At 35.0% G+C, this 23,073-nt stretch overlaps 1 protein-coding gene across 12 annotated transcripts in view; it reads right to left on the minus strand.

Annotated features, from left to right (window-relative positions):
• IQCM (IQ motif containing M) overlaps nt 1-23,073 on the minus strand; it is a 482,329-nt gene that overhangs the window by 332,638 nt on the left and 126,618 nt on the right. For all 12 annotated transcript variants that reach the window (XM_032332483.1, XM_032332475.1, XM_032332473.1 and 9 more), the window contains 2 exons: nt 12,550-12,640; nt 8,352-8,446 (listed from right to left, as the gene is read on the minus strand). In XM_032332483.1, the coding sequence (XP_032188374.1) occupies nt 8,352-8,446; nt 12,550-12,640 (186 nt within the window). The remainder of the gene's footprint in view (nt 1-8,351; nt 8,447-12,549; nt 12,641-23,073) is intronic.

The following is a 23,073-nucleotide window of genomic DNA, read 5'->3' on the forward strand; positions in this document are numbered from 1 at the left end:
ACATCACTCAGCATCAGGGAACTACAAATCAAAACCTCAGCAAGATACCACCTCACCTCACACCAGTTAGAATGGCTAAAATTAATCAGTTAGGAACCAACGGATGTTTTCAAGGATGTGGAGAACGGGGAACCCTCCTACACTTTTGGTGGGAATGCAAGCTGATGCAGCTACTCTTGAAAACAGTATGGAGGTTCCTCAAAAAGTTGAAAACAGAGCTACCCTATGACCCAAAAATCACAGTACTGGGTATTTACTCTAAATATACAAATTTAGTGATTCAAAGGGCACATGCAACCCAATGTTTATAACAGCAATGTCCATAATTGCCAAACTGTGGAAAGAACCTAGATGTCCATCAACAGATGAATGGCTAAAGAAGGGGTGATATATATATATATATATATATATATATATATATATATATATATAATCGGAATACTATGCAGCTATAGTTGTTTAGCTCAACTATATTGAGCTAAAAAGCTCAAAATCCTGCCATTTGCAACAACGTGGATAGAACTAGAGTGTATTAGGCTAAGCAAAATAAGTCAACCGGAGGAAGACAATTATCATATGATCTCTCTGATATGAGGAATTTGCATGGTTGGGGGTCAGGAGGAGTAGGCAGGGAAAAAATGAAACAAGATGGGATTGGGAGGAAGACAAACAATAAGAGACTCAATCTCATGAAATAAATTGAAGGTTTTGAGGGACAGTGGGGGTAGGGGAAGGGTGGCTGGGTTATGGACTTTGGGGAGGGTATATGCTATGATGAGTGCTGTGAGATGTGTTAAGCCTGATGATTCACAGAACTGTACCCGTGGGGCAAATAATACATTATATATTAAGAAAAAAAAGGCCTATATAAAATGATATATCATCTGTATTTCATTCTGAAAAATTTTAAATTTCTTTCAATTCTTTATCTACCTGGAGTAGGTAAATCTAAACAAACATCATCTTTATAAAGTAGTAACAATTACGGCATGGTTTGTGAGATTAAAGTGAAAAAAAAAGACAAAATTGAAATAATGGATAATGATAGTAAGAAATTCAAAATAGAAAAAGAACAAACCTGCAAGTACTTCAAAGTCACTTTTTTGTCCCAAAGAAGGTAACATTTGTGTTAAATTTTACTATATTTAAATCAATATTATTTATCAAAGTCACCTTAAAGAAAGTTAAAAGACTAGCCACAGTATAACTAATAAAGAATTAGTATCAAAAATTTAATAAAACTCCTCCAAATCTAGCAATCTATGGTGGAAGCAAAGGGAAAGGATTTGGGAAAGGCACCTAAGTAGATGTTAATTGCTATCAATATTATAAAAAAATAAAAGAGGGCAATCCATAAACAAGTGATGATAATGCATCATGACAAAAAGGAATTCTATTAATCTAATTCTGGATTCCTGAGGACTAATAAATACATATGTGTTTTTGTGTGTGTGTGTGTGTGTGTATATATATATATATATATAATTGATAGGAAAAGGGAGATAAGTGTTACCAATGTTTTGTTGTCTGTTTTAACTAAGAAAGTTCTAAGCTACCAAGAATAGATATGATTCCTAAAAACAAACTACTCTAAATACTATTAAATAATTATGGAATCAGACTTTCTTATATTTCCTGGTTTTAGTATTTTTATGCTTTTCTGCCATTCAGCCAGGTTTTTAACCTCATCTTTTAATATTTAACTAGCATTTTTAAGTGTTCTGTACCCAGAAGTCTTTCTCTGCATAGTTGTTCACCATGTTCTCAGAAACACAAACACACACAGATCACTTCCTACATGCCAAGAATGATTCTGGATTCAGAAGATTTAGTAGTGAATAATTAGTCAAAACTATCTGCCTTCATGGAGCTGACGTTCTAGCAGGAGTAGACAGACAAAATCAGGTAAGTAAAAGAAGCAACATGTCAGGAGACCTCCAGTGTTAGAGATCAAAGTAAGGCAGGAGAGGTAAACCGGGCTGGCAGGTGTGGCTCTTGCTATAAGTTGGCAGAGAATGGTCTCACTGATAAGAAGGCATTTGGACATCATATGATAGTTGTCTTTCTCTGCTTGACTTATTTCGCTAAGCATGATACGCTCTAGTTCCATCCATGTTGTCGCAAATGGCAAGATTTCATTTCTTTTGATGGCTGCATAGTATTCTATTGTGTATATATACCACATCTTCTTGATCCATTCATCTGTTGATGGACATCTAGGTTCTTTCCATAGTTTGGCTATTGTGGACATTGCTGCTATAAACATTCGGGTGCATGTGCCCCTTTGGATCACTACGTTTGTATCCTTAGGGTAAATACCCAATAGTGCAATTGCTGGGTCATAGGGCAGTTCTATTTTCAACATTTTGAGGAACCTCCATGCTGTTTTCCAGAGTGGCTGCACCAGCTTGCATTCCCACCAACAGTGGAGGAGGGTTCCCCTTTCTCCACATCCTTGCCAGCATCTGTCATTTCCTGACTTGTTGATTTTAGCCATTCTGACTGGTGTGAGGTGATATCTCATTGTGGTTTTGATTTGTATTTCCCTGATGCCGAGTGATATGGAGCACTTTTTCATGTGTCTGTTGGCCATCTGGATGTCTTCTTTGCAGAAATGTCTGTTCATGTCCTCTGCCCATTTCTTGATTGGATTATTATGAGGAAGTGGTGATGCAACATGGGGGCTTAAGTGGGTAGAAGAAGAATAAAGGAAACAAGATGGGATTGGGAGGGAGACAAAACATAAGTGACTTTTAATCTCACAAAACAAACTGAGGGTTGCTGGGGGGAGGGGGTTTGGGAGAAGGGGGTGGGATTATGGACATTGGGGAGTTTATGTGCTTTGGTGAGTGCTGTGAAGTGTGTAAACCTGGTGATTCACAGACCTGTACCCCTGGGGATAGAGTATTATGCCTCCATCAGAAAGGATGAATACCCAACTTTTGTAGCAACATGGACGGGACTGGAAGAGATTATGCTGAGTGAAATAAGTCAAGCAGAGAGAGTCAATTATCATATGGTTTCACTTATTTGTGGAGCATAACAAATAGCATGGAGGACATGGGGACTTAGAGTGGAGAAGGGAGTTGGGGGAAATTGGAAGGGGAGGTGAACCATGAGAGACTATGGACTCTGAAAAACAATCTGAGGGTTTTGAAGGGACGGGGGGTGGGAGGTTGGGGTACCAGGTGGTGGGTATTATAGAGGGCATGGATTGCATGGAGCACGGGGTGTGGTGCAAAAATAATGAATACTGTTATGCTGGAAATAAATTTAAAAAAAAAATGAAAAAAAAAAAAAAAAAAAAAAGAAGGCATTTGGACAAAAACTCAAAAGTGGTCAAGGAGTGATGCTTGTGACATCAAAGGGAAGGAGCTTTCTAGACAAAGAGAACAACACCTACAAAGTTCCTGCACTGGACACATTAGATTTGAGGTGCCTATTTAAAAAATCAAATAGAAATGCTTATTAAGCATTGAACGTGAGCTGGAGGTCAGGAGAACAACCAGGCTGGAGATATGTTTGGAGTCATCCACCCTATAAATGATACTTAAAGCCAAATACTGGATGAAATTACCAAGGGAATGAGTATATCTGGGGAAGAAATTCAAAAATTTTCACCTAGGCCTCTATGAGCTCTGAGGGCCCTGAGACTCTTAGTGGGAGCTAAAAATATTGTTGGAGTTTAAAAGATGATCTGGTTGGATGGTAGTGATCTTCAAAGTCAGGTTTTGGAAATGTTTCAAAGGTATAACTACTGGAGAATATATATAGTATGATGGAAGGCAAAATCATTGGATGAAAGGAGCTCAAGGAATGGAGACGTTAACGAATCAGAGAGCTTATTTACTTGGACACCAAAATCACAGTTCTTATAAAACTAGCACTAGAGAAAGTCACAAGTATCCAGGGGCTAAATTCTTTAAGAAATGAGAGAATGGATACAAATCAATAGACTACTATAAGAGGAAGAGATAATGGATGTTATCCTTTGATGACATAGGATTCAAAGCTGGGTATGTTAGAGAAGAGAAAGGGAGAACGGTCTGGAAACAGTGTGAGGAATAAGGAGGTCACTTCCCCATCTCCAGGCCCATATGGGTGAGGCATGGGAGAGGAGCTCATCACCACTTGAGAGAGCAGCAGAGGAAGAAAATGTCCTCAGGGCTACAGACTGATCACAGATTTCTGTAAGACCAAGAGGTGAAGTGAACACTTAGCAGAGAGTAAAGATTTAGGAGTTTTGCTGGTTACTGGCTATGAGTTCAGGGAGAAGAGTAAACAAGTTTCAAGAGCAAAAAGGGTGAGGGATAAGATCACCAAAAAAGGCATACAAAGTTAGAAAGAGAGTTCCTTGGGCCAATGATTTTGGAGACAGATTATAGTATCTGAGAAGAAGCCATAGAGGAAAAGGCAATTTTCTAGCTTTTCATTCCTCTCATTGAAGGCAATTCCATTTTTTCCTCAAAGATTACATATGATGAAATTAAAACCCAGAGAACTGAAGGAATTCACACCAAGCCACAAAACCAAGTTGGATCTCATGTAGAGCAAGGTGGGCTTTTTGGACACATTTCTGTTTTTCCCAGAACTTTATACTGAAAAATCCTATTAAAGAGTTCCTACCATGGGCCTATTCCCATCATAAAAATGGAGAAACTGCTTTGAAACTACCGGTGAAAGGGGTACCTGAGGAATAGCAGTTTCAGTGTGACTTATCAAATTTATTGAAATAGCAGAGTAAACAGGCAGATACAAGGTCTAGAACAGGATTCCAACAATGACAATGACAAAAATAGTTGAATCCAAGAAATGCCACAATGAACCTCACTTCCTGAGTTCTGTGCCATGATAGTGTAAGTTAGTGTGGTAAAGAGGTGTGTCTTGTGCTTCCAGTAATACATCCTTTAGGATAGGGTCAAAGCAAGGTTACCGAACAACACATTCAAGTCTATAATGTTTTATTATTTACATCTAAGGAATTGTAGCTAATAGTGAAAGCTCAATTTTATTAAGCACCAGGATGTATGTTACACACTTTACAAGTAAAATCTAAAACCTTTGAGGTTGGTACTGTGATTATTTCTCCATTTAATCAATAAGGAAACTGAGTCCTGGAGTGATTAGGTAACTTGGACGAGGTTTTCCAGGTAAAAACTGGCAGAGCCAGAATTCTAACCTCATTAGGGTGACTAGAGTAACTTCAGTGTCTGCACTACTGTGCTTATGTAGGAAATCCCTTATATGCACTTTCACCTTCTGTGGTTTCAGTTTTCTATAAGTTAACCAAGATCTGGAAGCAGATAATCCTCCTTCCAGAAGCCTAACGCTATAACATGATGCCTACATCGTTTACCTCACTTCCTTGCATTAGAAGGCATTTTCTCTCTCACATCATCAGAAGAGAAAGATGAATAGAGTACAATAAGATATTCTGAGACAGAGAGACCACAGTCACGTAATTTGTATTACAGTATAGGGTTATAATTGTTCTGTTATCATTAGTTATTAATCTCTTGTTGTGCCCAGTGCATAAATGAAACTTCACCATAGGTACATATGTATACGAAAACACATAATATATATAAGATTTGGTACAGTCTGCAGTTTTAAGCATCCACTGGGGGTCTTGGAACATCTTAACCTGCAGATAAAGGGGGACTATTACACCACTTTAAAAGTCAAGGCTGCAAGTAGTATATTTATATGTAACATAATTATTATATATCATATATAATAATATAAATAGGTCAAATGAATAGAAATCATGACTTTGTCTTAACTCCCATGTTCTAATTTCCTTTCCTTTTTCCTTTAATAAAAATTATTTATTTATTCTAAAGAAAGAATTGGGCAATTTTAATTTAAGAGTCCAGTAAATTACCAAACACCCCTGAGAAAACCACAAGAGCTGCATTCTCTCACAATTTAAGCTATATTCTCTTATTAAATAGACCTCAGTGACTGTTTCAGACATTCAGTGAAGTTGTAGCTTACTAAATAGTGTTAACAATGGTGTGGAGAAAAAGCTTTGTGAGGTAAATTTGTAGACATAAGCTGTAAAATGAACTAAAATATTAATATGAATTATAAAAAGTATACATGAAGTATTCATTATTTTTCACCCAAGACACAAAGCCAAGACCACACCTAGCTTATTCAAAAAGAAAATCAACATTTTCCATATTTTTCTATGTTTTTCAATTTACATAAAGTAAGTTGCTGGCCACAAGGCTTCAAATATTTCTGTTCTCATTTTTAAAAATGTTGCTATTATAAAAGAGTGGTTTGGCTGAAAACAAAGCAAAATAAAGCAATACTTCATATACAACAAAGCAATGATGAAATTCCCATTCTTACTTGATTAAAAGTACATTCCACTTTAAGTAAAAAAGAAACAGTTACCCTATAGCATTTGGAAATAATATTTTTATTAAAATTTTTAACTTTCAGCATGTTTAACCTTCCAACTCCCCATGAAGTTATTTGAGTATTGAAAGACTTATATCATAAAACTAATAATCTGCCCAACAATTTGGTTTTAAAGCATATAAGCTAAATGTAGAACATTTTACTTATTTTTATGGTATCTCTGCAATCTATGCATAATCTGTGTAAACTAGAATTATAAAAAAAAAAATTGTCCATTAGCATTCTTTTGCCTGTTTATATTCAATGTTATTTTTGTATTTTACTTACCCAAAATCAGTTTTCTTTTAGCAGTTATCTTTTTTTTTTTTTTTTACTACGTACAAACAGATACACAGATACATAGAAATATATTCCATTTGGGTGACTTCTTTTAATTTGTCCTCATCCATTCATTCATTCATTCAACAAATGCTTGTTAATGTCTAATATGTGCTTTGTCACTGTAGTAAGTACAAGGAGTTTTTAGCTTCTATAAAGCTATGGCTCCATTAGTAAATATTTCAGATATTTCAAGAGAACATTTTTGCATGGACAGAACCTTTAGCAAATCCCAGAACACATCCTTTAGGTGACTGCCCCATTCTGCTGGCCTTCCACACACAATTTCACAATAATCTACAGCTAGTAACTGAGATGCTCTCAACAAATGTTTTAGAAAGATTTTCTGTCTTTTCTTTAGCATTAAACAAACACTGGTCAAGCCCCTGTATGGTAAGCTCCATGTATATGGAAAAAGACTTAAATTTCTACATTCAGAGTAAAGTCATGAAATTTACTGGACCCTTCAATGAGCTAATAAGAGGCAGCTCTGTGAGGGTGCTTCTAAATAAACGTGATTTATCTGAGTTCGATGATATTTGAAAAGAGAGACTTTTTATCAATGCTTAGTATAATTCTGAATAAACTCTAAATGTCACAGAACTTTTACTTATGAGGTCATTAAGGGCTGCAAACCTCAGCTCTTGGGGTTATCAGATTCAAGATCATTATCTATTAAAACTATTTCACCCATTGCATCCTATGCTTTATGAAGAATTTTTGGGAGCATTTACTTTTTCATATATATATTTGATTCTAGACTCAATTGAGACTCACCATTGTTTATACTACCTGGGGCCTCAAACTATCTGATCAAGCCTTAAAAGAATTTAAACCATGAATCAATTCAATATTCAAAAATTTTAAAATTTTTCCTGTGTTCAAGATTCTGACATTATATTCACAATATTAAAAGTTTTGGTGAATATTGCTTGGATTAATGAAAATGTGTTATTTGAGCCTCCATCTGATGCTTGAATTCCTTTTATAATAGCCCAGAGAAACACCGGTAAAATTGTAGTTGGATAAAGGGAATTTTATGCGAGTGCCTTAAGAACTCAAGGAGTTTATTCTGCAAATTTAAAATTTTTTTTTTCCAAATCAAAGTCCCACTCTACAAGAAGAGTTTTCTCTTAATGACAGCCTGAAGCTCAAGAACATGAGTAGCAAGTTAAAAAGAGGAAAACTACAAAACAGTTTCTTTGAATCAATAGCCCCTAGGCCTACGAGTAACTCACCAAATTCCAAAGAGTTTCTCAATCACACTTAAGGGACTTTAAAGAATTATCTATATTTTTTTTTGAAGAATTATGAATGTTTTAAACAACAATAAATCAAATATAGAAAGACTTTTAAAATTATAAGATTTTATCCTTATAATTTCCTAAAACCTTTAATAGTCACACACATTAAAAACATCCAACCTCTCAAGTTCAAATGAAAGAGCTGAAAATTAGTTATTAGTAGTTGTTTCTGAAATCTCTTTATCTTTTGACACAATACTGAAAGGAAATACTAGCTGTTTGACACTGCATTTTAAATTAATGCAAAAATAATGAAAATCACCGTGTTGCTATTAACACTTATGCAATGAGACTCACCATATTCTTTCAGAAGCCCCATGGAAGAGGAGGTCATGGATTGTAAGGGCAAGCCAATGTTGATGATGTGGGTGGCAAATGGTGAGACCAAATATCTGTTTCCAAAATATAAAGTTAGAGCTTTGAGTGATTTATAGTCACTAAAAGAGCAGTAAGCTCTCTACAAACATTATTGAAAATATATATTTATATAACATTATAATACATGATAAATACATAATATTTATTAAATGAAGACAAAATAATACCAAGTTTTACTGGCTCTGAACATGGATAACAAATAGGAACATTTGCTTTCTAAATGAAAACAAAATCAGAAAAATGAACAAGCATCATATCTACTACTTCTCTGTTTTGCAAGATTTTAAGTAACATGTTTTCCTATCATGACTTGGCCAGCTTCAGCCAAATCAGCTGAATCAAAAACTATGGACCACATAGAAATTTTAGAAAATGTACATAAGAAAAAGGAAGAAAATAAGAATTATCCCTAATTCACCACCTTAATATTTTGGTCATAACTGTAAACCCTTAAATGCTTCCTAGGAGCTAGGTACTATTCTAAGCCCTGTCTATGTCTTATTACCTTTAATCCTCACAACAAGACTCTGGATTTTACTATGATCACACTCATTTTATAAATGAAGACACTAAGCAAAGGTTAGGTAGTATATAGCTCAAATTATCCCAGCGAGAAAGGGGTGAAGGCAGGATTTGAATATAGGCAGTAGGCCTTCAAGAACTAAACTACTTATTACTATTTTATACTAACTCCATTTGTCATAATTAACATGTGTAATATATATCATACCTTCTCTATATTTATGTGCACATAAATGTACATGAATTTTTTAGCTTATTTTTTGCAGTTAATATCATAAATATCTTTATTTGTAAATGCACAAAAAAGTACATTGTCATTTTGACCCATCACAAAGCATTCCACTGTATAGATTTAACATACTGATGGTTTATTTACCAGTCTTCTTTTGCTGGATGTTTGGGTTACTTCACTTTTTTGGTATTTATAAACAAGGATGAAAATCTATGAATATTCATATCTGTGAACCTGTCCAATTCTTTCTTATTATAAATGCCTAAAATGGAATTGCTAATTCAAATGTTATATAAATGTTATAGAAATATTTAGGATTTTAAGACATTTTGCCCATCAAAAAACTAGAGTCTATGAGGGAAAAGTCTGTGGTTGTTCTGTTTGGAGTTTTACACTGGCATAGAGTAGACACTCTATAAATAGTAAATAATGACTGATTTATAGGATCCATTAGTCTAGCTGTTACTCATGTTGTCACACCCATGCAGTTGGCTGAAGAACTGAGATATGGCTAGTATGACAAAATCATATTGTCAAGGGAAAATATGAAAGGCTTGAGTATACAGTCAGCTTTGCAAAACTCCATTTCAAATTCTAGAATTTATTTGTATGTCACCAAGAATGGGGCCATGATACACTGATCAATCAGTTTTCTTTGCTCTCTTCCATCTTGCCCATGGTTAAATATTTAAGTCCCCAAATTAGGACTATTAATTGCATTGTTCAATGATTCCTATTAATTAAAGATTTTAAAAGAAGTAGACCACAGTTCATCCACTTAAGCAAAATATTTTACAAACATTCAGGCATTTAGGTAAAATGGCAGGGTCATTTTAAAATAAATGTGAAATGCAATGAGAGATTCTATCCGTATTTTATAATCTCATTTTATTATTAAATTGATCAGAATAGCCTAAATATAAATAGTCATGTAACACATAAGAAACTCTCAATGATCACAAAACTAGGGGAAGAAGTCCAGGCTCATTTGCTTGGATTACAGAGCGCATTTACAGAACTGCAGTTGTCATGGCTTCAAATGCACCAAATATCACATACTAAAATAAATAGCTCTAATAAATAGGTGCATAGTAAATTAACTTCCTTGATGGAAAATTAACATTCAGAATGTGCTCACATTTATCATTATTGTCATAAAAAAGTATGCTAATGTATGGGAATCTTTGAAGTTAGAATTCAAAGGTACATTGAAGAACTTCACATCTTTAAACTTAAATCTGGAAATGCAGAACTAGTTGATTTTGTTTTCCCTCCACAAATCAAACATAGAGAATCCTGCGGAAAGGAAATCATACACTTATTAAGATTGTATTTCTTCATGTATTATCCGAAGAAATTTCTTTCATTGAGCTAATATTTTTTATGGTCTACCTAAAAATATTATATGTCACCTTAGATATTAGAATTTTCCCAAGCATCTTCAGGAGAATTGTAAGTAGTTTATACACAGCTTCCCTTACAGGGGTCTATTTGTATTGAACAGAAATCTTCCAAAAGTCTCACAAAGAGTTGAGCAATTCATGCTAATTAGTGCTAGGGACTGTCTCTGCGTTGTCAACAATCCCCTACCGGATTTCTGACTGATTCTGCTTTCCTTTCTGTTGCTTATATCCTCATTGCTAAGTTTCCTTTATCATTAGAATGTGGTGAACTAGACTGCAATAAAAATTTCACTCTAATGACATCTTATTGGCCTAGCTAACCACAGGTTTTCTAACACCCTGAGTCGCCAAGTCCCAGAACACTGATTTGTCTTCCCTTCTGTATTCCCACCCCACTTCCAACACTAATGAAATGAAGCTAACCGCTAAGGTAGGAAACAAGTTACTGCCATAAGCTAGCTATAAATAAAGACAAAGCAACCCTGGTGGATTGAAGTTCAGGCTTTATGTGCCCCAGGCTGTCACTGGAAGTACATGTACTTGCTCTTAATTTCGAAGGGTGTTGCTCTTCCTCATTAAGGAGGACACGTTTTCATTAAAAATGGGGTGTTAGGGTGTCAAGCAACCTTTATCTTCCACCAGTTGCAGAAGAAACAATTCTTCGAGAAATACTCGACTCTCCTGAGAAAGACATACTGAAAGATATTCTACCTGATCGGATTTATTATCGAGGAGTGCGCCACATGTCCTTAAGTCATTATTATTCTTTCTTGAATTTTTGGCCCCATCTCAATACACTGAAAACGGCAGGTTTTCAGATTAGTTCAGTTAACGTTTCTAGCTACTAATGGCTTACTTGAAATTCTAAACTATTTGGTTAAATTGGTCTGTTAACTGTTCTTTTAGCAGTTAACCACTCTGCTAGACAAACCTGGGTCTTGGCTTAAGTAAAGGCTAAAAGTAAATTTTTAAAAACGAGTAAATTCCCAATACAAGCATTTCTTTTCTATGCAATTAATATCTTCCCCTACCAAACCCTCAGTCTTAGAACTGTACATATATTCCATTCTCCCAAATTTGAATATCATATTATATTTAAGCCACGGAAGTGGTTACTTGTGAGCATGAATCACTTACTGTTAAGCACAGTTTGCCAGATAAATGTTGGAAAGTCCATGTTACTCTTAAGAGCCAAGGCAATAATTTCTCAATTTTTTATTATTTACAATTGTGCCAATTACCCCAAATTTCTGACAAGGTTACATTGTGAAGTAATGTAAAACAACCCACTGAAAAATACATTTTAACAGAGCAGTATTTACTTTCTACATGTATAGTGTTCCTATAAAATGTGTTCAAGGGCCTTTAAAGGTTCTGTAGCTCTAAGGTTAACAGTTATGTACATAACTATAAAGTTATCTTGAAGATGATGTCATTTAGTGGAATAATTCAGAAAAGTAACTGCCCCATCTCCACACACCTTTGGAAAGCAGAAGCAATGCTCAAAATGCCTGTCCTGAAACTCTGCTCTATAGGATCAGCCTCACCTTCTGTTGGAAAAAGACTAACTTTAAATTATTAAATTACAAAAGAAAAATTATAACTTAAATCTATTCCATAATTGCTACAGATGAGTTATTAAAATTCCAAACTTATGTACTATTATCATAAAATATGGCATTTTTCTCAAGAAAGCCACAAATTGGATTTGAGCTTATGCACTGTAAAACCCAGATGGTCTGCTTAACTACTCAGACATTCCCCCAGTTCAAAAGTTAATTGAACTGAAAACTAAAATTTTGATAATTGATATGCTTTGAGGGACTCAAGCAGAAGGATAAATTAGCCTCATGCATGGAGTGTTAACAGACTTGAGAAACCATGACAATTGGTCAGGAAACACTGGCACGGTAGAATAAAACTATACATTTTCTATAGGATATAGCCAATTACACATTACCTGGACTTCCCATGGTGCTGATGCTTTTCTTTCTCCATTTTTTTACCCACTGATTCAATATTTGTCACTATTTTACCCAGTTTAACTTGTTCTGGAATTTAAAGAAAAAAAGTTTTAATTGTATACCATTTGTTTTCAAGTTCTAAGTGCATTTTTTGAATTAAATTGCAAATCACAGATTTTTTAATAACAAGAGAAACAACATTTTTCAAACAAATTACTAACACAAAGATACTCTAAAAACACATCTGAGTGTTTTTTCTCACCCCATGCTCCTCAGATGTTTTGCAATTACTAAAATTTAGCACTGAAGGTATAGAGTAAATGAACTGCATATATCAGAGATAGCTCCCTAAGAAATGTCTGCAATAGCACAGCACATACCGATGAATACCAACAGTCTCATTTATATACATCAGCATTATTATCATCATTATCATCATAAGGCTTAGCTTTTATAGGAGAGTCTGCTATTTTAAAATAATTTAGCAATCATTAGTTAATGTAAATAGGAACACTCATCAACCTGTTGAGTAAGACTGAAGTCCAGAAAAGGCAAGCTTCTGCTTAAAAAAAAAAAAAAGTAGTTCTTAGAGTCGAAATAGAAATTTACATAAATATATTTAAGTACCTATTACCTTCTATTTTGCAGAGATAATAGGGCTAACAGAGTTTAAAACATCAGAACAAAATATTAAGTTGATATCTATGAAGCACTTTCTCGCTACCAAATCAGGTATGTTAAAGATATATTCATGACACAGGCAACTTATGAAATGAAACCCTCTGCTTTGGAAATATTTGCAAACTGCTTGGTGTGCTAATACTAACAAACAGAAGAGCACAGTTGACCACATTATGTCAATTTAGATTTAAAATATATAACACAGAATATAAAAAATTTGGAGAAAAGGAAAACAAAATGTTAAAATGTATGGACTATTTATAATATACCAGGAGGGTTGTTTAGCATTCCCTGCAAACATCTCACACTACAGCCTCAGAACTAGTTTTGGCATTTTCGTTTGTTTGTTTTCGGTGAAGCATAGTGATTACTTTTTTACACGGGAGGAAAGTAGCCTACCCAAACTCTGGTAAGTTAAAAGGTGCTGAGCCAGAGCTCCAACCTGTATCCCTAGGAGTGAAAAGTTCCTCCATCACTATTGCCCAACAGCTTAGGAGGCTCAGGTGCCTAATCAGAGAAAGAGGGTCATTTCTGACTTGCTTATTACTTTGGAGGATGACTAGGGAACTCTCAAAAGACACACTTTATATAAAGACATGTGGCAGACTGAGAGACATATTAAGATGAAGAAGTAGAGAAGGAATTTTTAAGTTTGAATCTTGAAAATATTTGTCATATGCTGTGTGCTAATTGCTATACATGGGTTACCAGATTTTATTCTTGCAAGTACACCATAAATTAGGTTCTGTTCTTCTCCCCATTTTACAGATGAGAACACTGAAGCAGAGAATCAGAGATTAACTTCCCCAAGGTTACATAGCTAGCAAGAGGTAGAATCAATATGCAAACCCAGGCAGTCAGTCTTTGGAGCTGCATTGTTAATCACCATGACACTCAATATGCATCTTATTTTATTTAATTCAGGAACATCTACTTAGTGAAAACTGTGCTAACTCCTAGAGAGGGGAGACATAGGATATACCAATTAATAAGACTTGACTGCCATTCTCAATGGACAGGATGACTAACAGCAAAAATCACTGCAGAAAAGCAAAGGAGAAAAAGGGTTAAGAAGGAAAGGTCATGAGATGTGTGATCCGGAGATCTGAGGAGTGAATTTAACAGTGATGCTAAAGTGTGCTTTTGTTACTATAATAATTAATAAAGCAAAAGATATGGCATTTTTGTTGTTTTTTAAAGATTATTATTATTATTTTTAGTAATCTTTACACACAATATGGGGCTTGAACTCACAACCCTGATCAAGTGCTGTATGCTCTACCAACCCAGCCACATATGTACCCCTATATGCCTATTTTGAAAAAATCTGTTAAAAACTCTAGCCATAATCCATTTAAATGTTAAACTAAAAGCCCCCTATGGTAACATTTAACTAACTCATGTTAGGACTGCATCCAAAGTTAAAAAAAAAAAAAAAAAGAATAGTTGTATCCCTTAAAGAAAAGGGAGATTTCTAGAAAGGCACTTAAAGCATATAAAGAATTCAACACTACTTCTAATTAGTTTACTAAACCTTTGGATGGGGAACCAGACTATTATTGTGTGACTTTAGGCAAATTATATCATCTCAGAGTTCTTAACTATTCCTTTTACATAAAATCTAGTCTCTAAACCAATTACACCAAACTCTAGAAATCAGTTCTGGAATCTAAATTATAAATCACCTCTAATTAGAATAATTGGTAAATAAGAGACAAACAGGAGACTGGGAAAAGAAAATGCAGGTAAAATAATAAATGTGGGTTTGTTTGTTTTATACACTTTATATACATTAATTTATTTAATCTTCTCAATAAACCCATAAGGTAGGCACTACCATTATTTTCATTTTAAAGAGAAATCCGAGGTACACATAGGTCAAGTAATTCATCTAAGCTTACCTGGTTGGTAAGCGACAGAGTTTTGTATCCAGGTAATCTGTCCTCAGAGTCCACACAATTAACTCCTTCACTACATTGTCCTCCCTGGACAAGCTTAGCAAAATTAAGCAAAATCAATATGGGGCTTTTGTAATGAAATCCAACATACAGAGCATAAGGCATTAGAACTGTCAACCAAAGGATTCTGGTCCTTTACACTATTTACCACACTTTGCTCAGCTTTCAGCTGGAATTGACCATTCCTTCAACTGGAATCAATCATTCAACTTCCTTCACTTCTGACTCTTTCACCTGTTTCCTTTGAGGACTCATTTTGCTTTGACTACCTCCAGCTACTGTGTATGCACCACGGCTCTTCCCTTGGCTGTCTTCTGACCATTTACTTGAATGATCTGGTCCATGCCCATGGTTAAATTTATCATCTAAATGTAGATGCCTCAAATATCTATGTATCTTGCTCAGACCACTCTCAAATGCCAAATTTGAATAACAAATAATCTTTATACACATGTCCCAAAGACATCCCAATTAACATTTCTCTGTCACAATTAATGACACTACCGTCCATCCATCTACCTGGAAGTTACTTAAACTCAATCCCCCCTCAACCTTCATACAATCAGTCATTAAATCCCTTCCTTCTCTTCCCACACACTGCCTCAAAGCAGACCTTTATCATCTGTCCTCTGAACACTAATAGCCTCTTCCCTTGAATTCTTGCCTCCATACATGATACCCTCCAATCCGTCCTCCTTACTTTCCATAAGTAATTTTTGATTTTCAAATTATGGGACTTTAAATTATCATTGTCTTTTTTTAAATTTAATTTCACTGCAATCAGAGAATATGATGTATAATTTCAAATTCTCTGAAGTTTACTGATAGTGTGTAGTCAATTTTCATTAAGCTCCATATCTGTCTGAAAATGTATATTCTCTCATTGTTGTTCTATATTGATTTAATAAATTACACTTAATGTAGTTGTTTACATAAAATTTTATAAACTTACTAATATGTATATGCACACACATATATGTCTGTACATGTATATATGTATATATGTATAATTTATTTTTTTTGCTTTACCATTAGAAAGTAAGCTACAAACAGTGATTTTTCTTGTTTAAATATTTCATCACATAGCTCCTAAGAACAAATATATCTCCTATACATTCACTATACTCTATGTATAAATACACTCTGAATTTCTAAAGTTACTATAAAATGTAATATATCTAATTAAAATGCTACATTAATTGTTTAAATAATATTTTCATATATTGAATTAAATAAAATATAGTATTGAAATTAATCTCATGTTTCTCTTCACCTTTTTTAACGTGGCCACCAGAAGACTTTAAATTACACCTATGGTTTGCATTGTCTTTCAACAGGACAGCACTGACTAGAACATTCCTCCTACCCTTTTTCATCTTTTTTGACATTCTTGAAGGCAATCTGAATTCTTCCCACTATTTATGACTGAATTAAAATTAAATATTTTTGACAGGAATAGTACAGAAGTGGTCCTACTACATCACACCAAAAGGTGTTACTAGGGGCACCTGGGTGGCTCAGATGGTTTATCATCTGCCTTTGGCTCAGGACTATCTTCAGGTCCTGGGACTGAGCTCCACATGCCGCTCCCAGCTCAGCGGGGAGTCTGCATCTCCCTCTCCCTCTGCCTCTCCCGCTGCTGTGCTCTCTCCCTCTCTCTCTCAAATGAATAAGTAAAAAGTCTTTAAAATTTTTTTAAAGGTGTTACTAAATTTAATCATTTGATTAAGGTGGCCACTGTCAAATATTTCCATTATAAATGCACATTTTCCTCTTTGTAATCACTAAGTAATTTCTGGCTGATACTTTGGCTGTTCCCCAACCATCTTTCATAAAAACATGGTTCAGCACCCACTAATAACTCTTGCCTAAGTCAGTTATTACAGCGGTAATTGCAAAATAATGTGTGTTTTTTTAATAATTCTGTGTTTTCTTCTCTATTTATAAACTAGCATTAATCTGTAAAGGAGAGATTTTCTTCTTTGTCTTTTTCTTTCTTTTTGGGACACATTAATTCTATTTTTATTCAATATGTTATAACCTACTCCCATCATCATTCTTTTTTGATGCTCATAATGTCAAAATCAGCCAGTCAGTTTCTGTACAATTTGACATATCTCCATTAGTCTTTGAACATTCCTTCCTTTCTGCCACAGTAAGAGTTCTAGGCTCACTTTGTCCTTCCCCTGTCCCAGACCTGGAATCATGCCTCCAAGGAGCAGTGGTCATGATCTCTTCGATAATTACTATTCTCCCCCTTCTCTAGTGTTTCTTTATTAGAAAACTCTAATTAGGGCGCCTGGATGGCTCAGTGGGTTAAGCTGCTGCCTTCAGCTCAGGTCATGATCTCAGGGTCCTGGGATTGAGTCCCGCATTGGGCTCTCTGCTTAGCAGGGAGCCTGCTTCCTCCTCTCTCTCTCTGCCTGCTTCTCTGCCTACTTGTGATCTCTGTCTGTCAAATAAATAAATAATATCTTAAAAAAAAAAAAAAGAAAACGCTGATTAGATTTGTATTAAGGTCTCAATATATACTCTAGAGCTCTTAATCTTTCATAGTGTCCATCTCTTTGTTCTTCCTTTTGTAAATTCCTTTCTTAGGGTACCCTGTCTAGTTTACTAATTCTATCTTTAGCTCTATTAAATCTATATTTAAAAACATACTAAACTTATTTGTTAGTATATATTTATTTCTAGAAGTTAACTGCTTTATCAAATCTTCTTGAACATTTTTATTGTCTCTAGTTCATTCATATTTTTATACTTTTTAAACATATTAAGCCTACTTATTTTTTATTCTATTCTATCAGACAATTTTATTAACTATGGTCTTTTTAAATCCAATTGCATTTTGAGAGAACTGGAGAGCTAAATTTATCACTCAGAGTGACTATTTCTTCATGCATTTAAAATTTTTTGGAATTGTAAACTCATATTCTGTAGGAATGGGAATTATTTGCAACCTGGGATTAAGATCCATTCCTCAAGAAATGATTTGTTTTTCCTCCAGGCTGCTGAGAGAAAATTCAATTCATAATAATGTTAAACTAATCTCTCACTTAGGGATTTCTGAAATACTGGTAATATGGATTTTGATTCAGTCCCATGTGAGCTTATTTGTGGTTACAAATCATAAGGGGAAATTTCTTGATTTTTCCCTCCCTCAGAGCCAAGGCTGAAATTGTCCTCTTTCTCTGTCATTTCCTTCTTACAAAGCAAGGCTTTTTATTTTCCTGGTTTAGTCTTTCATTAACAGCATCACCTTTTGAGGAGTCTCAGATTTGGGGAGGTCTCTGACCTGACTTCCCATCTTGCAAGTGCTATAGTTATTTTCTGTGTGCCTTCCTTGCCCATGCAAGGTCCAATGGTAGCCATGAGCCACCAGGAACATGCAGTAACTACCAGGAACAGAAGCTGGACTCTGTCCTAAGTTTAGATTTGTTCTTCTGTGTTGTTGTTGTTGTTGTTGTTTTTCCATTTTGGATTCTCAAGTGTTTGATTTTAAAAATGTGTCTAATGAAGGAATGCCTGATATACTTTCCTCCATTTTGCTAGCCATATATATTTCAAGACTCAGCTCCTCCGTCTATCTTAACATTGAAACATTGAAACAATTTGCAACACTCATTGTTTACTTGGCCCACCCTCTCATTATTAGTCTGTAAACTTTCTTAATGATGTGAACTGAATTTATCCCCTTGAATCCTTGGCACTTCATTTCAATATTGAACACGTTCATCAAACATTTGTTATATGAATCAATAAATAAAATATTGAACATCTTATTCAATTACATAAAATTTTAATATTGCTAATTTCTGTTTGTCAATATAAAGGATTAATTTCTTTCAATTTTTTTCTCAGATATGGTAGACACTATGTACGTTCTCCTTCAACTGATCCTCATTTCTCCCCTAAATTTCATGAAGAATCCCTATTTCTTCCTCTTCCACAAAAATGAACAAGCAAGCCCAGAAGCTCTAATTCAGGTGGCTAAAAGCAGCCAATCTTAAATACATAAGCTAGATCAATGGAAGTTACCAGGAGCTAGGTATTTTTGTTTTGTTTTGTTTTGTTTTTAGAATTTAGAACTTTAATAATTCAGAAACTGGATACTGTACAAGGGAATGTATTCCCCTGGTGTTTCCTGGTAGAGACTGGACAGGAACTTCCAAGAAAACCTTAAGAAATTTTATATCGTGAAAATAGTTGGGCTAGAAAAATTTTAAGGTATCTTCAACACAGAGACTTAATAACACTAAGAAAGTGCTTCACACGGGTTATTTCCAGATCCTATTCATTCAAAAAATGAGATTTTGGATTTTGTAAATTGAGTAATTGTAAAATATTTTTCTCAACTTTCTCTTTTTTAAGATCCACTATTTAAATTATACTCAATTTCATATGAACTATAATAAAACTTAAAACTTAATGTTGCAAATTTATAGACAGATTCATTAGTCAAGAATGACAGATTGCAATTTACTGACATTTCACATTCTAGTGTGTGGGCTGGGTGGATGTCATATGATTTTCTACTGTTGGAATTTCTAGCACATGTGTGTTATATAGAATGCCAATTCCTCCCTAGATTGTGAACTCTTTCGTGGTCTCTTGAGGACAGGGGTTGTGTTTTTATACAACATCCACTTATTCAATCATTAATTCAACAAATATTTACCAAATGCCTCTAACGTGACAGGCAATCAGCTAGGCACCAGGGATGCAAGATATAATGCGAGGATTATGAAGGCTATGTCCTAGGGAATTCAATTAACTGAATAATTAATTATACAAATAATTGAGTAATCCCAAATGCAGTGTTATAAAAACTTATTTCCATTATCTCATACATTTAAGACAAGGAATTATGAGGCTATTGGTGGACAGTTAAAAGGAAAGATGGAAGTAGAAGCAAGATTTCACTGATTTGAAATAAAGTTATTAGAGATAATAAATGTAGATTCTCCCTTTGAAAAATGCAGTTTGAGAGGGAGGAGAGGGGTGAAATGACCATCACAGAGACATAAGTTTGAGAAAGAATGTTTTGGTGTCAATATATTTTTAAGATGGAGAGACTCTAGGATGCTTATATATTATTGGAAAGGACAAGGCAGAGACATAAAATAAAGAAATATATGTAAGAGATGAGATAAGTTCCTGGCAGGAAGGGAAGGGATGAGATAGAATTTAGCCATAATCTAGAGAAAATAGGTATTTTCTTCTAAATGAAGGTGGATAAGATTTTAGGTTGTTATGAATAAGTTTTTAGAGGGTTCACCATCAAGACATTTATTTTCTACATGAAGTAGAAGGCGAGGTCATTTACTGGGAGAGGGGTATAGAAGTTTAGTATAGAAGTACAGAAGGAATCTTCAGGAGAATGGCAACAATTTGAAATAAACAGTAAGTGGGATGGGTAAACGAACTGACCAAGGTCAAATAAAAGGCTTTAACTTTGATTACCTCTCACTCAGTCATCATCACAGCTATCACTTAAAAACAAAACAAAACCTTCTCCTTGTTTTGTAGGAAAATGTTAAAACTGACTATCTATACATACGGTTTACACGTCCTCACTCCACTTACCCTCTGGTCCATTCCCAATATGGTTTGTATGGTCACCATATCAAGGACACAATGACTTCTGTGCTATCATGCCCACTGGATAAATCTGTCCGCTTTTTACTGGGCCTTCAGCAGTACACAATGGCAGTGGTGACTCTCCTATGAAGAGATTATGTGATGCTTTCTTCTGGTTTTGCTCCTACAAAAACTAGGCTGTTCATGTTCAATCTCCTTTGCTGACTCCGTCCCTTTTATCAAACCTCTAGAGAATGGAGTGCCTTGGGTTTACACTTGGGTCAATATCACTTGTCCCTTAGAAGACTTCATCCAGCTCCTTGGACGAATTATGTCCACACACCAATGACCGAAACATTATTCTCTATACCACACCCGTCCTCAAAATTTCACTCGTGTATATATCTTACATGTAAACCTGCATTAAGTATCTCAAATATTTTTAACAGAGCTTTTGATTTTCTCCCCCAAACTGTTCTTCCTTTTATTTCCCGTGTCTGTAAATGATATTGTCTTACAAATCAGAAACCCATTCAAATCAGAAACTCATTACATATCACTAAGATGTATCCTCAGTTTGCCCATTTCTCTCCAATTCCATTAATACCACAACAATTGTCACTTTAATGCTGCATTAAAAACCAAACCAAAAATCAGTGGATTACAAGTTTAGAGTTCTCTGGCTCACAGTAACTCAACTTGGCCAGAGCATCTCTGAGTCAGCTGGCTTAGATTGGCCGGGCTGGAGGGTGCATCTACCTGGGGCACAGTCTTTTCATGGCAGACTGAGTATGAGACAAGTTAAACCACTAATGTATTTAAAGGTATTGCTTGCATCATGACTTCTTACCTTCTGTTGGCTAAAGCAAGCAGAGGGCCTGTCTCACAATCAGTGGGTCAGGGAAGCAGCCTCCAATCCAAGGTGGAAGAGGAAGAGAATGCATATGTGTTGAATAATAACCCTATCTAAGCCAACATTATCTTTTGCCTGGACTGAAAAATAGTAGTTAATCTATCTCCCTCTAGCCTCTATTACTTCATTTTACACATAGAGGTCAACATATTTTGTTAAAATGTAAATCTGATCATAACACTTGCCTTAAAACCAAACATCACTGTCCACCACTCTTAAACCAAAAACCAGTTCTTCGCCATGACCTATGGACTGTACATCATCCAACTCCTCGTAATTTCTCTCACATTCTTTCACATCACTATTCTTATTTTCTCTGCCATTGCTCTACATCCACAGTGGTTTCCCTTCAAGACCTTCAATAGGTCAATTCCTGTCCCCTCTCAGGGCTTTTTTCACTGCCTGGATTTCTCTTCATATTACTACCAGTGATGAGCTACAGCTGGCTTCTACCAGCTTTCAGTTGTCAGTTGTTAAATTTTTAGAAACTTTTGCGATCCAGATGTTAAACTCTTGGTAGCCTGCAATTAGCTACAGCAGCAATATTTAAACCATGTTTAATATTTAAACCATATTTAAACCATGAAAAACCAGACATGTTATACTGTTTTGTTTTGTTTTTCCCCAGAGTGCCAGTTACCAGCGTACCACTTGTCTTCTCCTTGAGATCAGAGATCAAATATGAGTTCCTCAGAAACACCTTCATGACATTTGCATCTAAATGTGTCCCCACAGTCTATTATATCACTCTCTTTCCTTCATTGTGATCTTTGTGTTTTGTGATTATCTTATCTGTTTTTATGCTTTTGGCCAGTCTTCCCCCAGCTGAACGTAAGCTCCATTTTCACAACTACACCATCAGTGTTAAGAAGAGTGGCTGGCATATAATAGATGCTTAATAAATACTGAATGAATGAATGAATGAATGAATGAATAAACAAACTTTTTTCCTGTACGTTATGAGCTATTTATTATTGGAGACATTTTTTTCCCTTTCTAACTCACACATAGCATTATAAGAACCTCAATAATATTAATTATATAGGGGCGCCTGGGTGGCTCCGTCAGTTAAGTGTCTGCCTTCAGCTCAGATCATGATTTTGGGGTTCTGGGATCAAGCTCCCGTGTTGGGGACTCCTGCTCAGCAGGGAGTCTACTTGTCCCTCTCTTTCTGACCTATGCCATTCATGTTCTCTCAACCACTGTCTCTCTCTCAAATAAATAAATAAAATCTTTTAAAAAATATTAACTGAATAAATGAACTAATTTATCAATGCATTTACTAGGTACAGGTACAAAGAATTTTTAGTCAGGGAAATATGCTAGACGAGTTATCTGAATACTTCAGATTTCACTCTATTTTTGTACTCCACCCTCCTGTAGGTATT

The sequence above is a fragment of the Mustela erminea genome, chromosome 2 (assembly GCF_009829155.1).
Source record: "Mustela erminea isolate mMusErm1 chromosome 2, mMusErm1.Pri, whole genome shotgun sequence".
Lineage (NCBI taxonomy): Eukaryota > Metazoa > Chordata > Mammalia > Carnivora > Mustelidae > Mustela > Mustela erminea.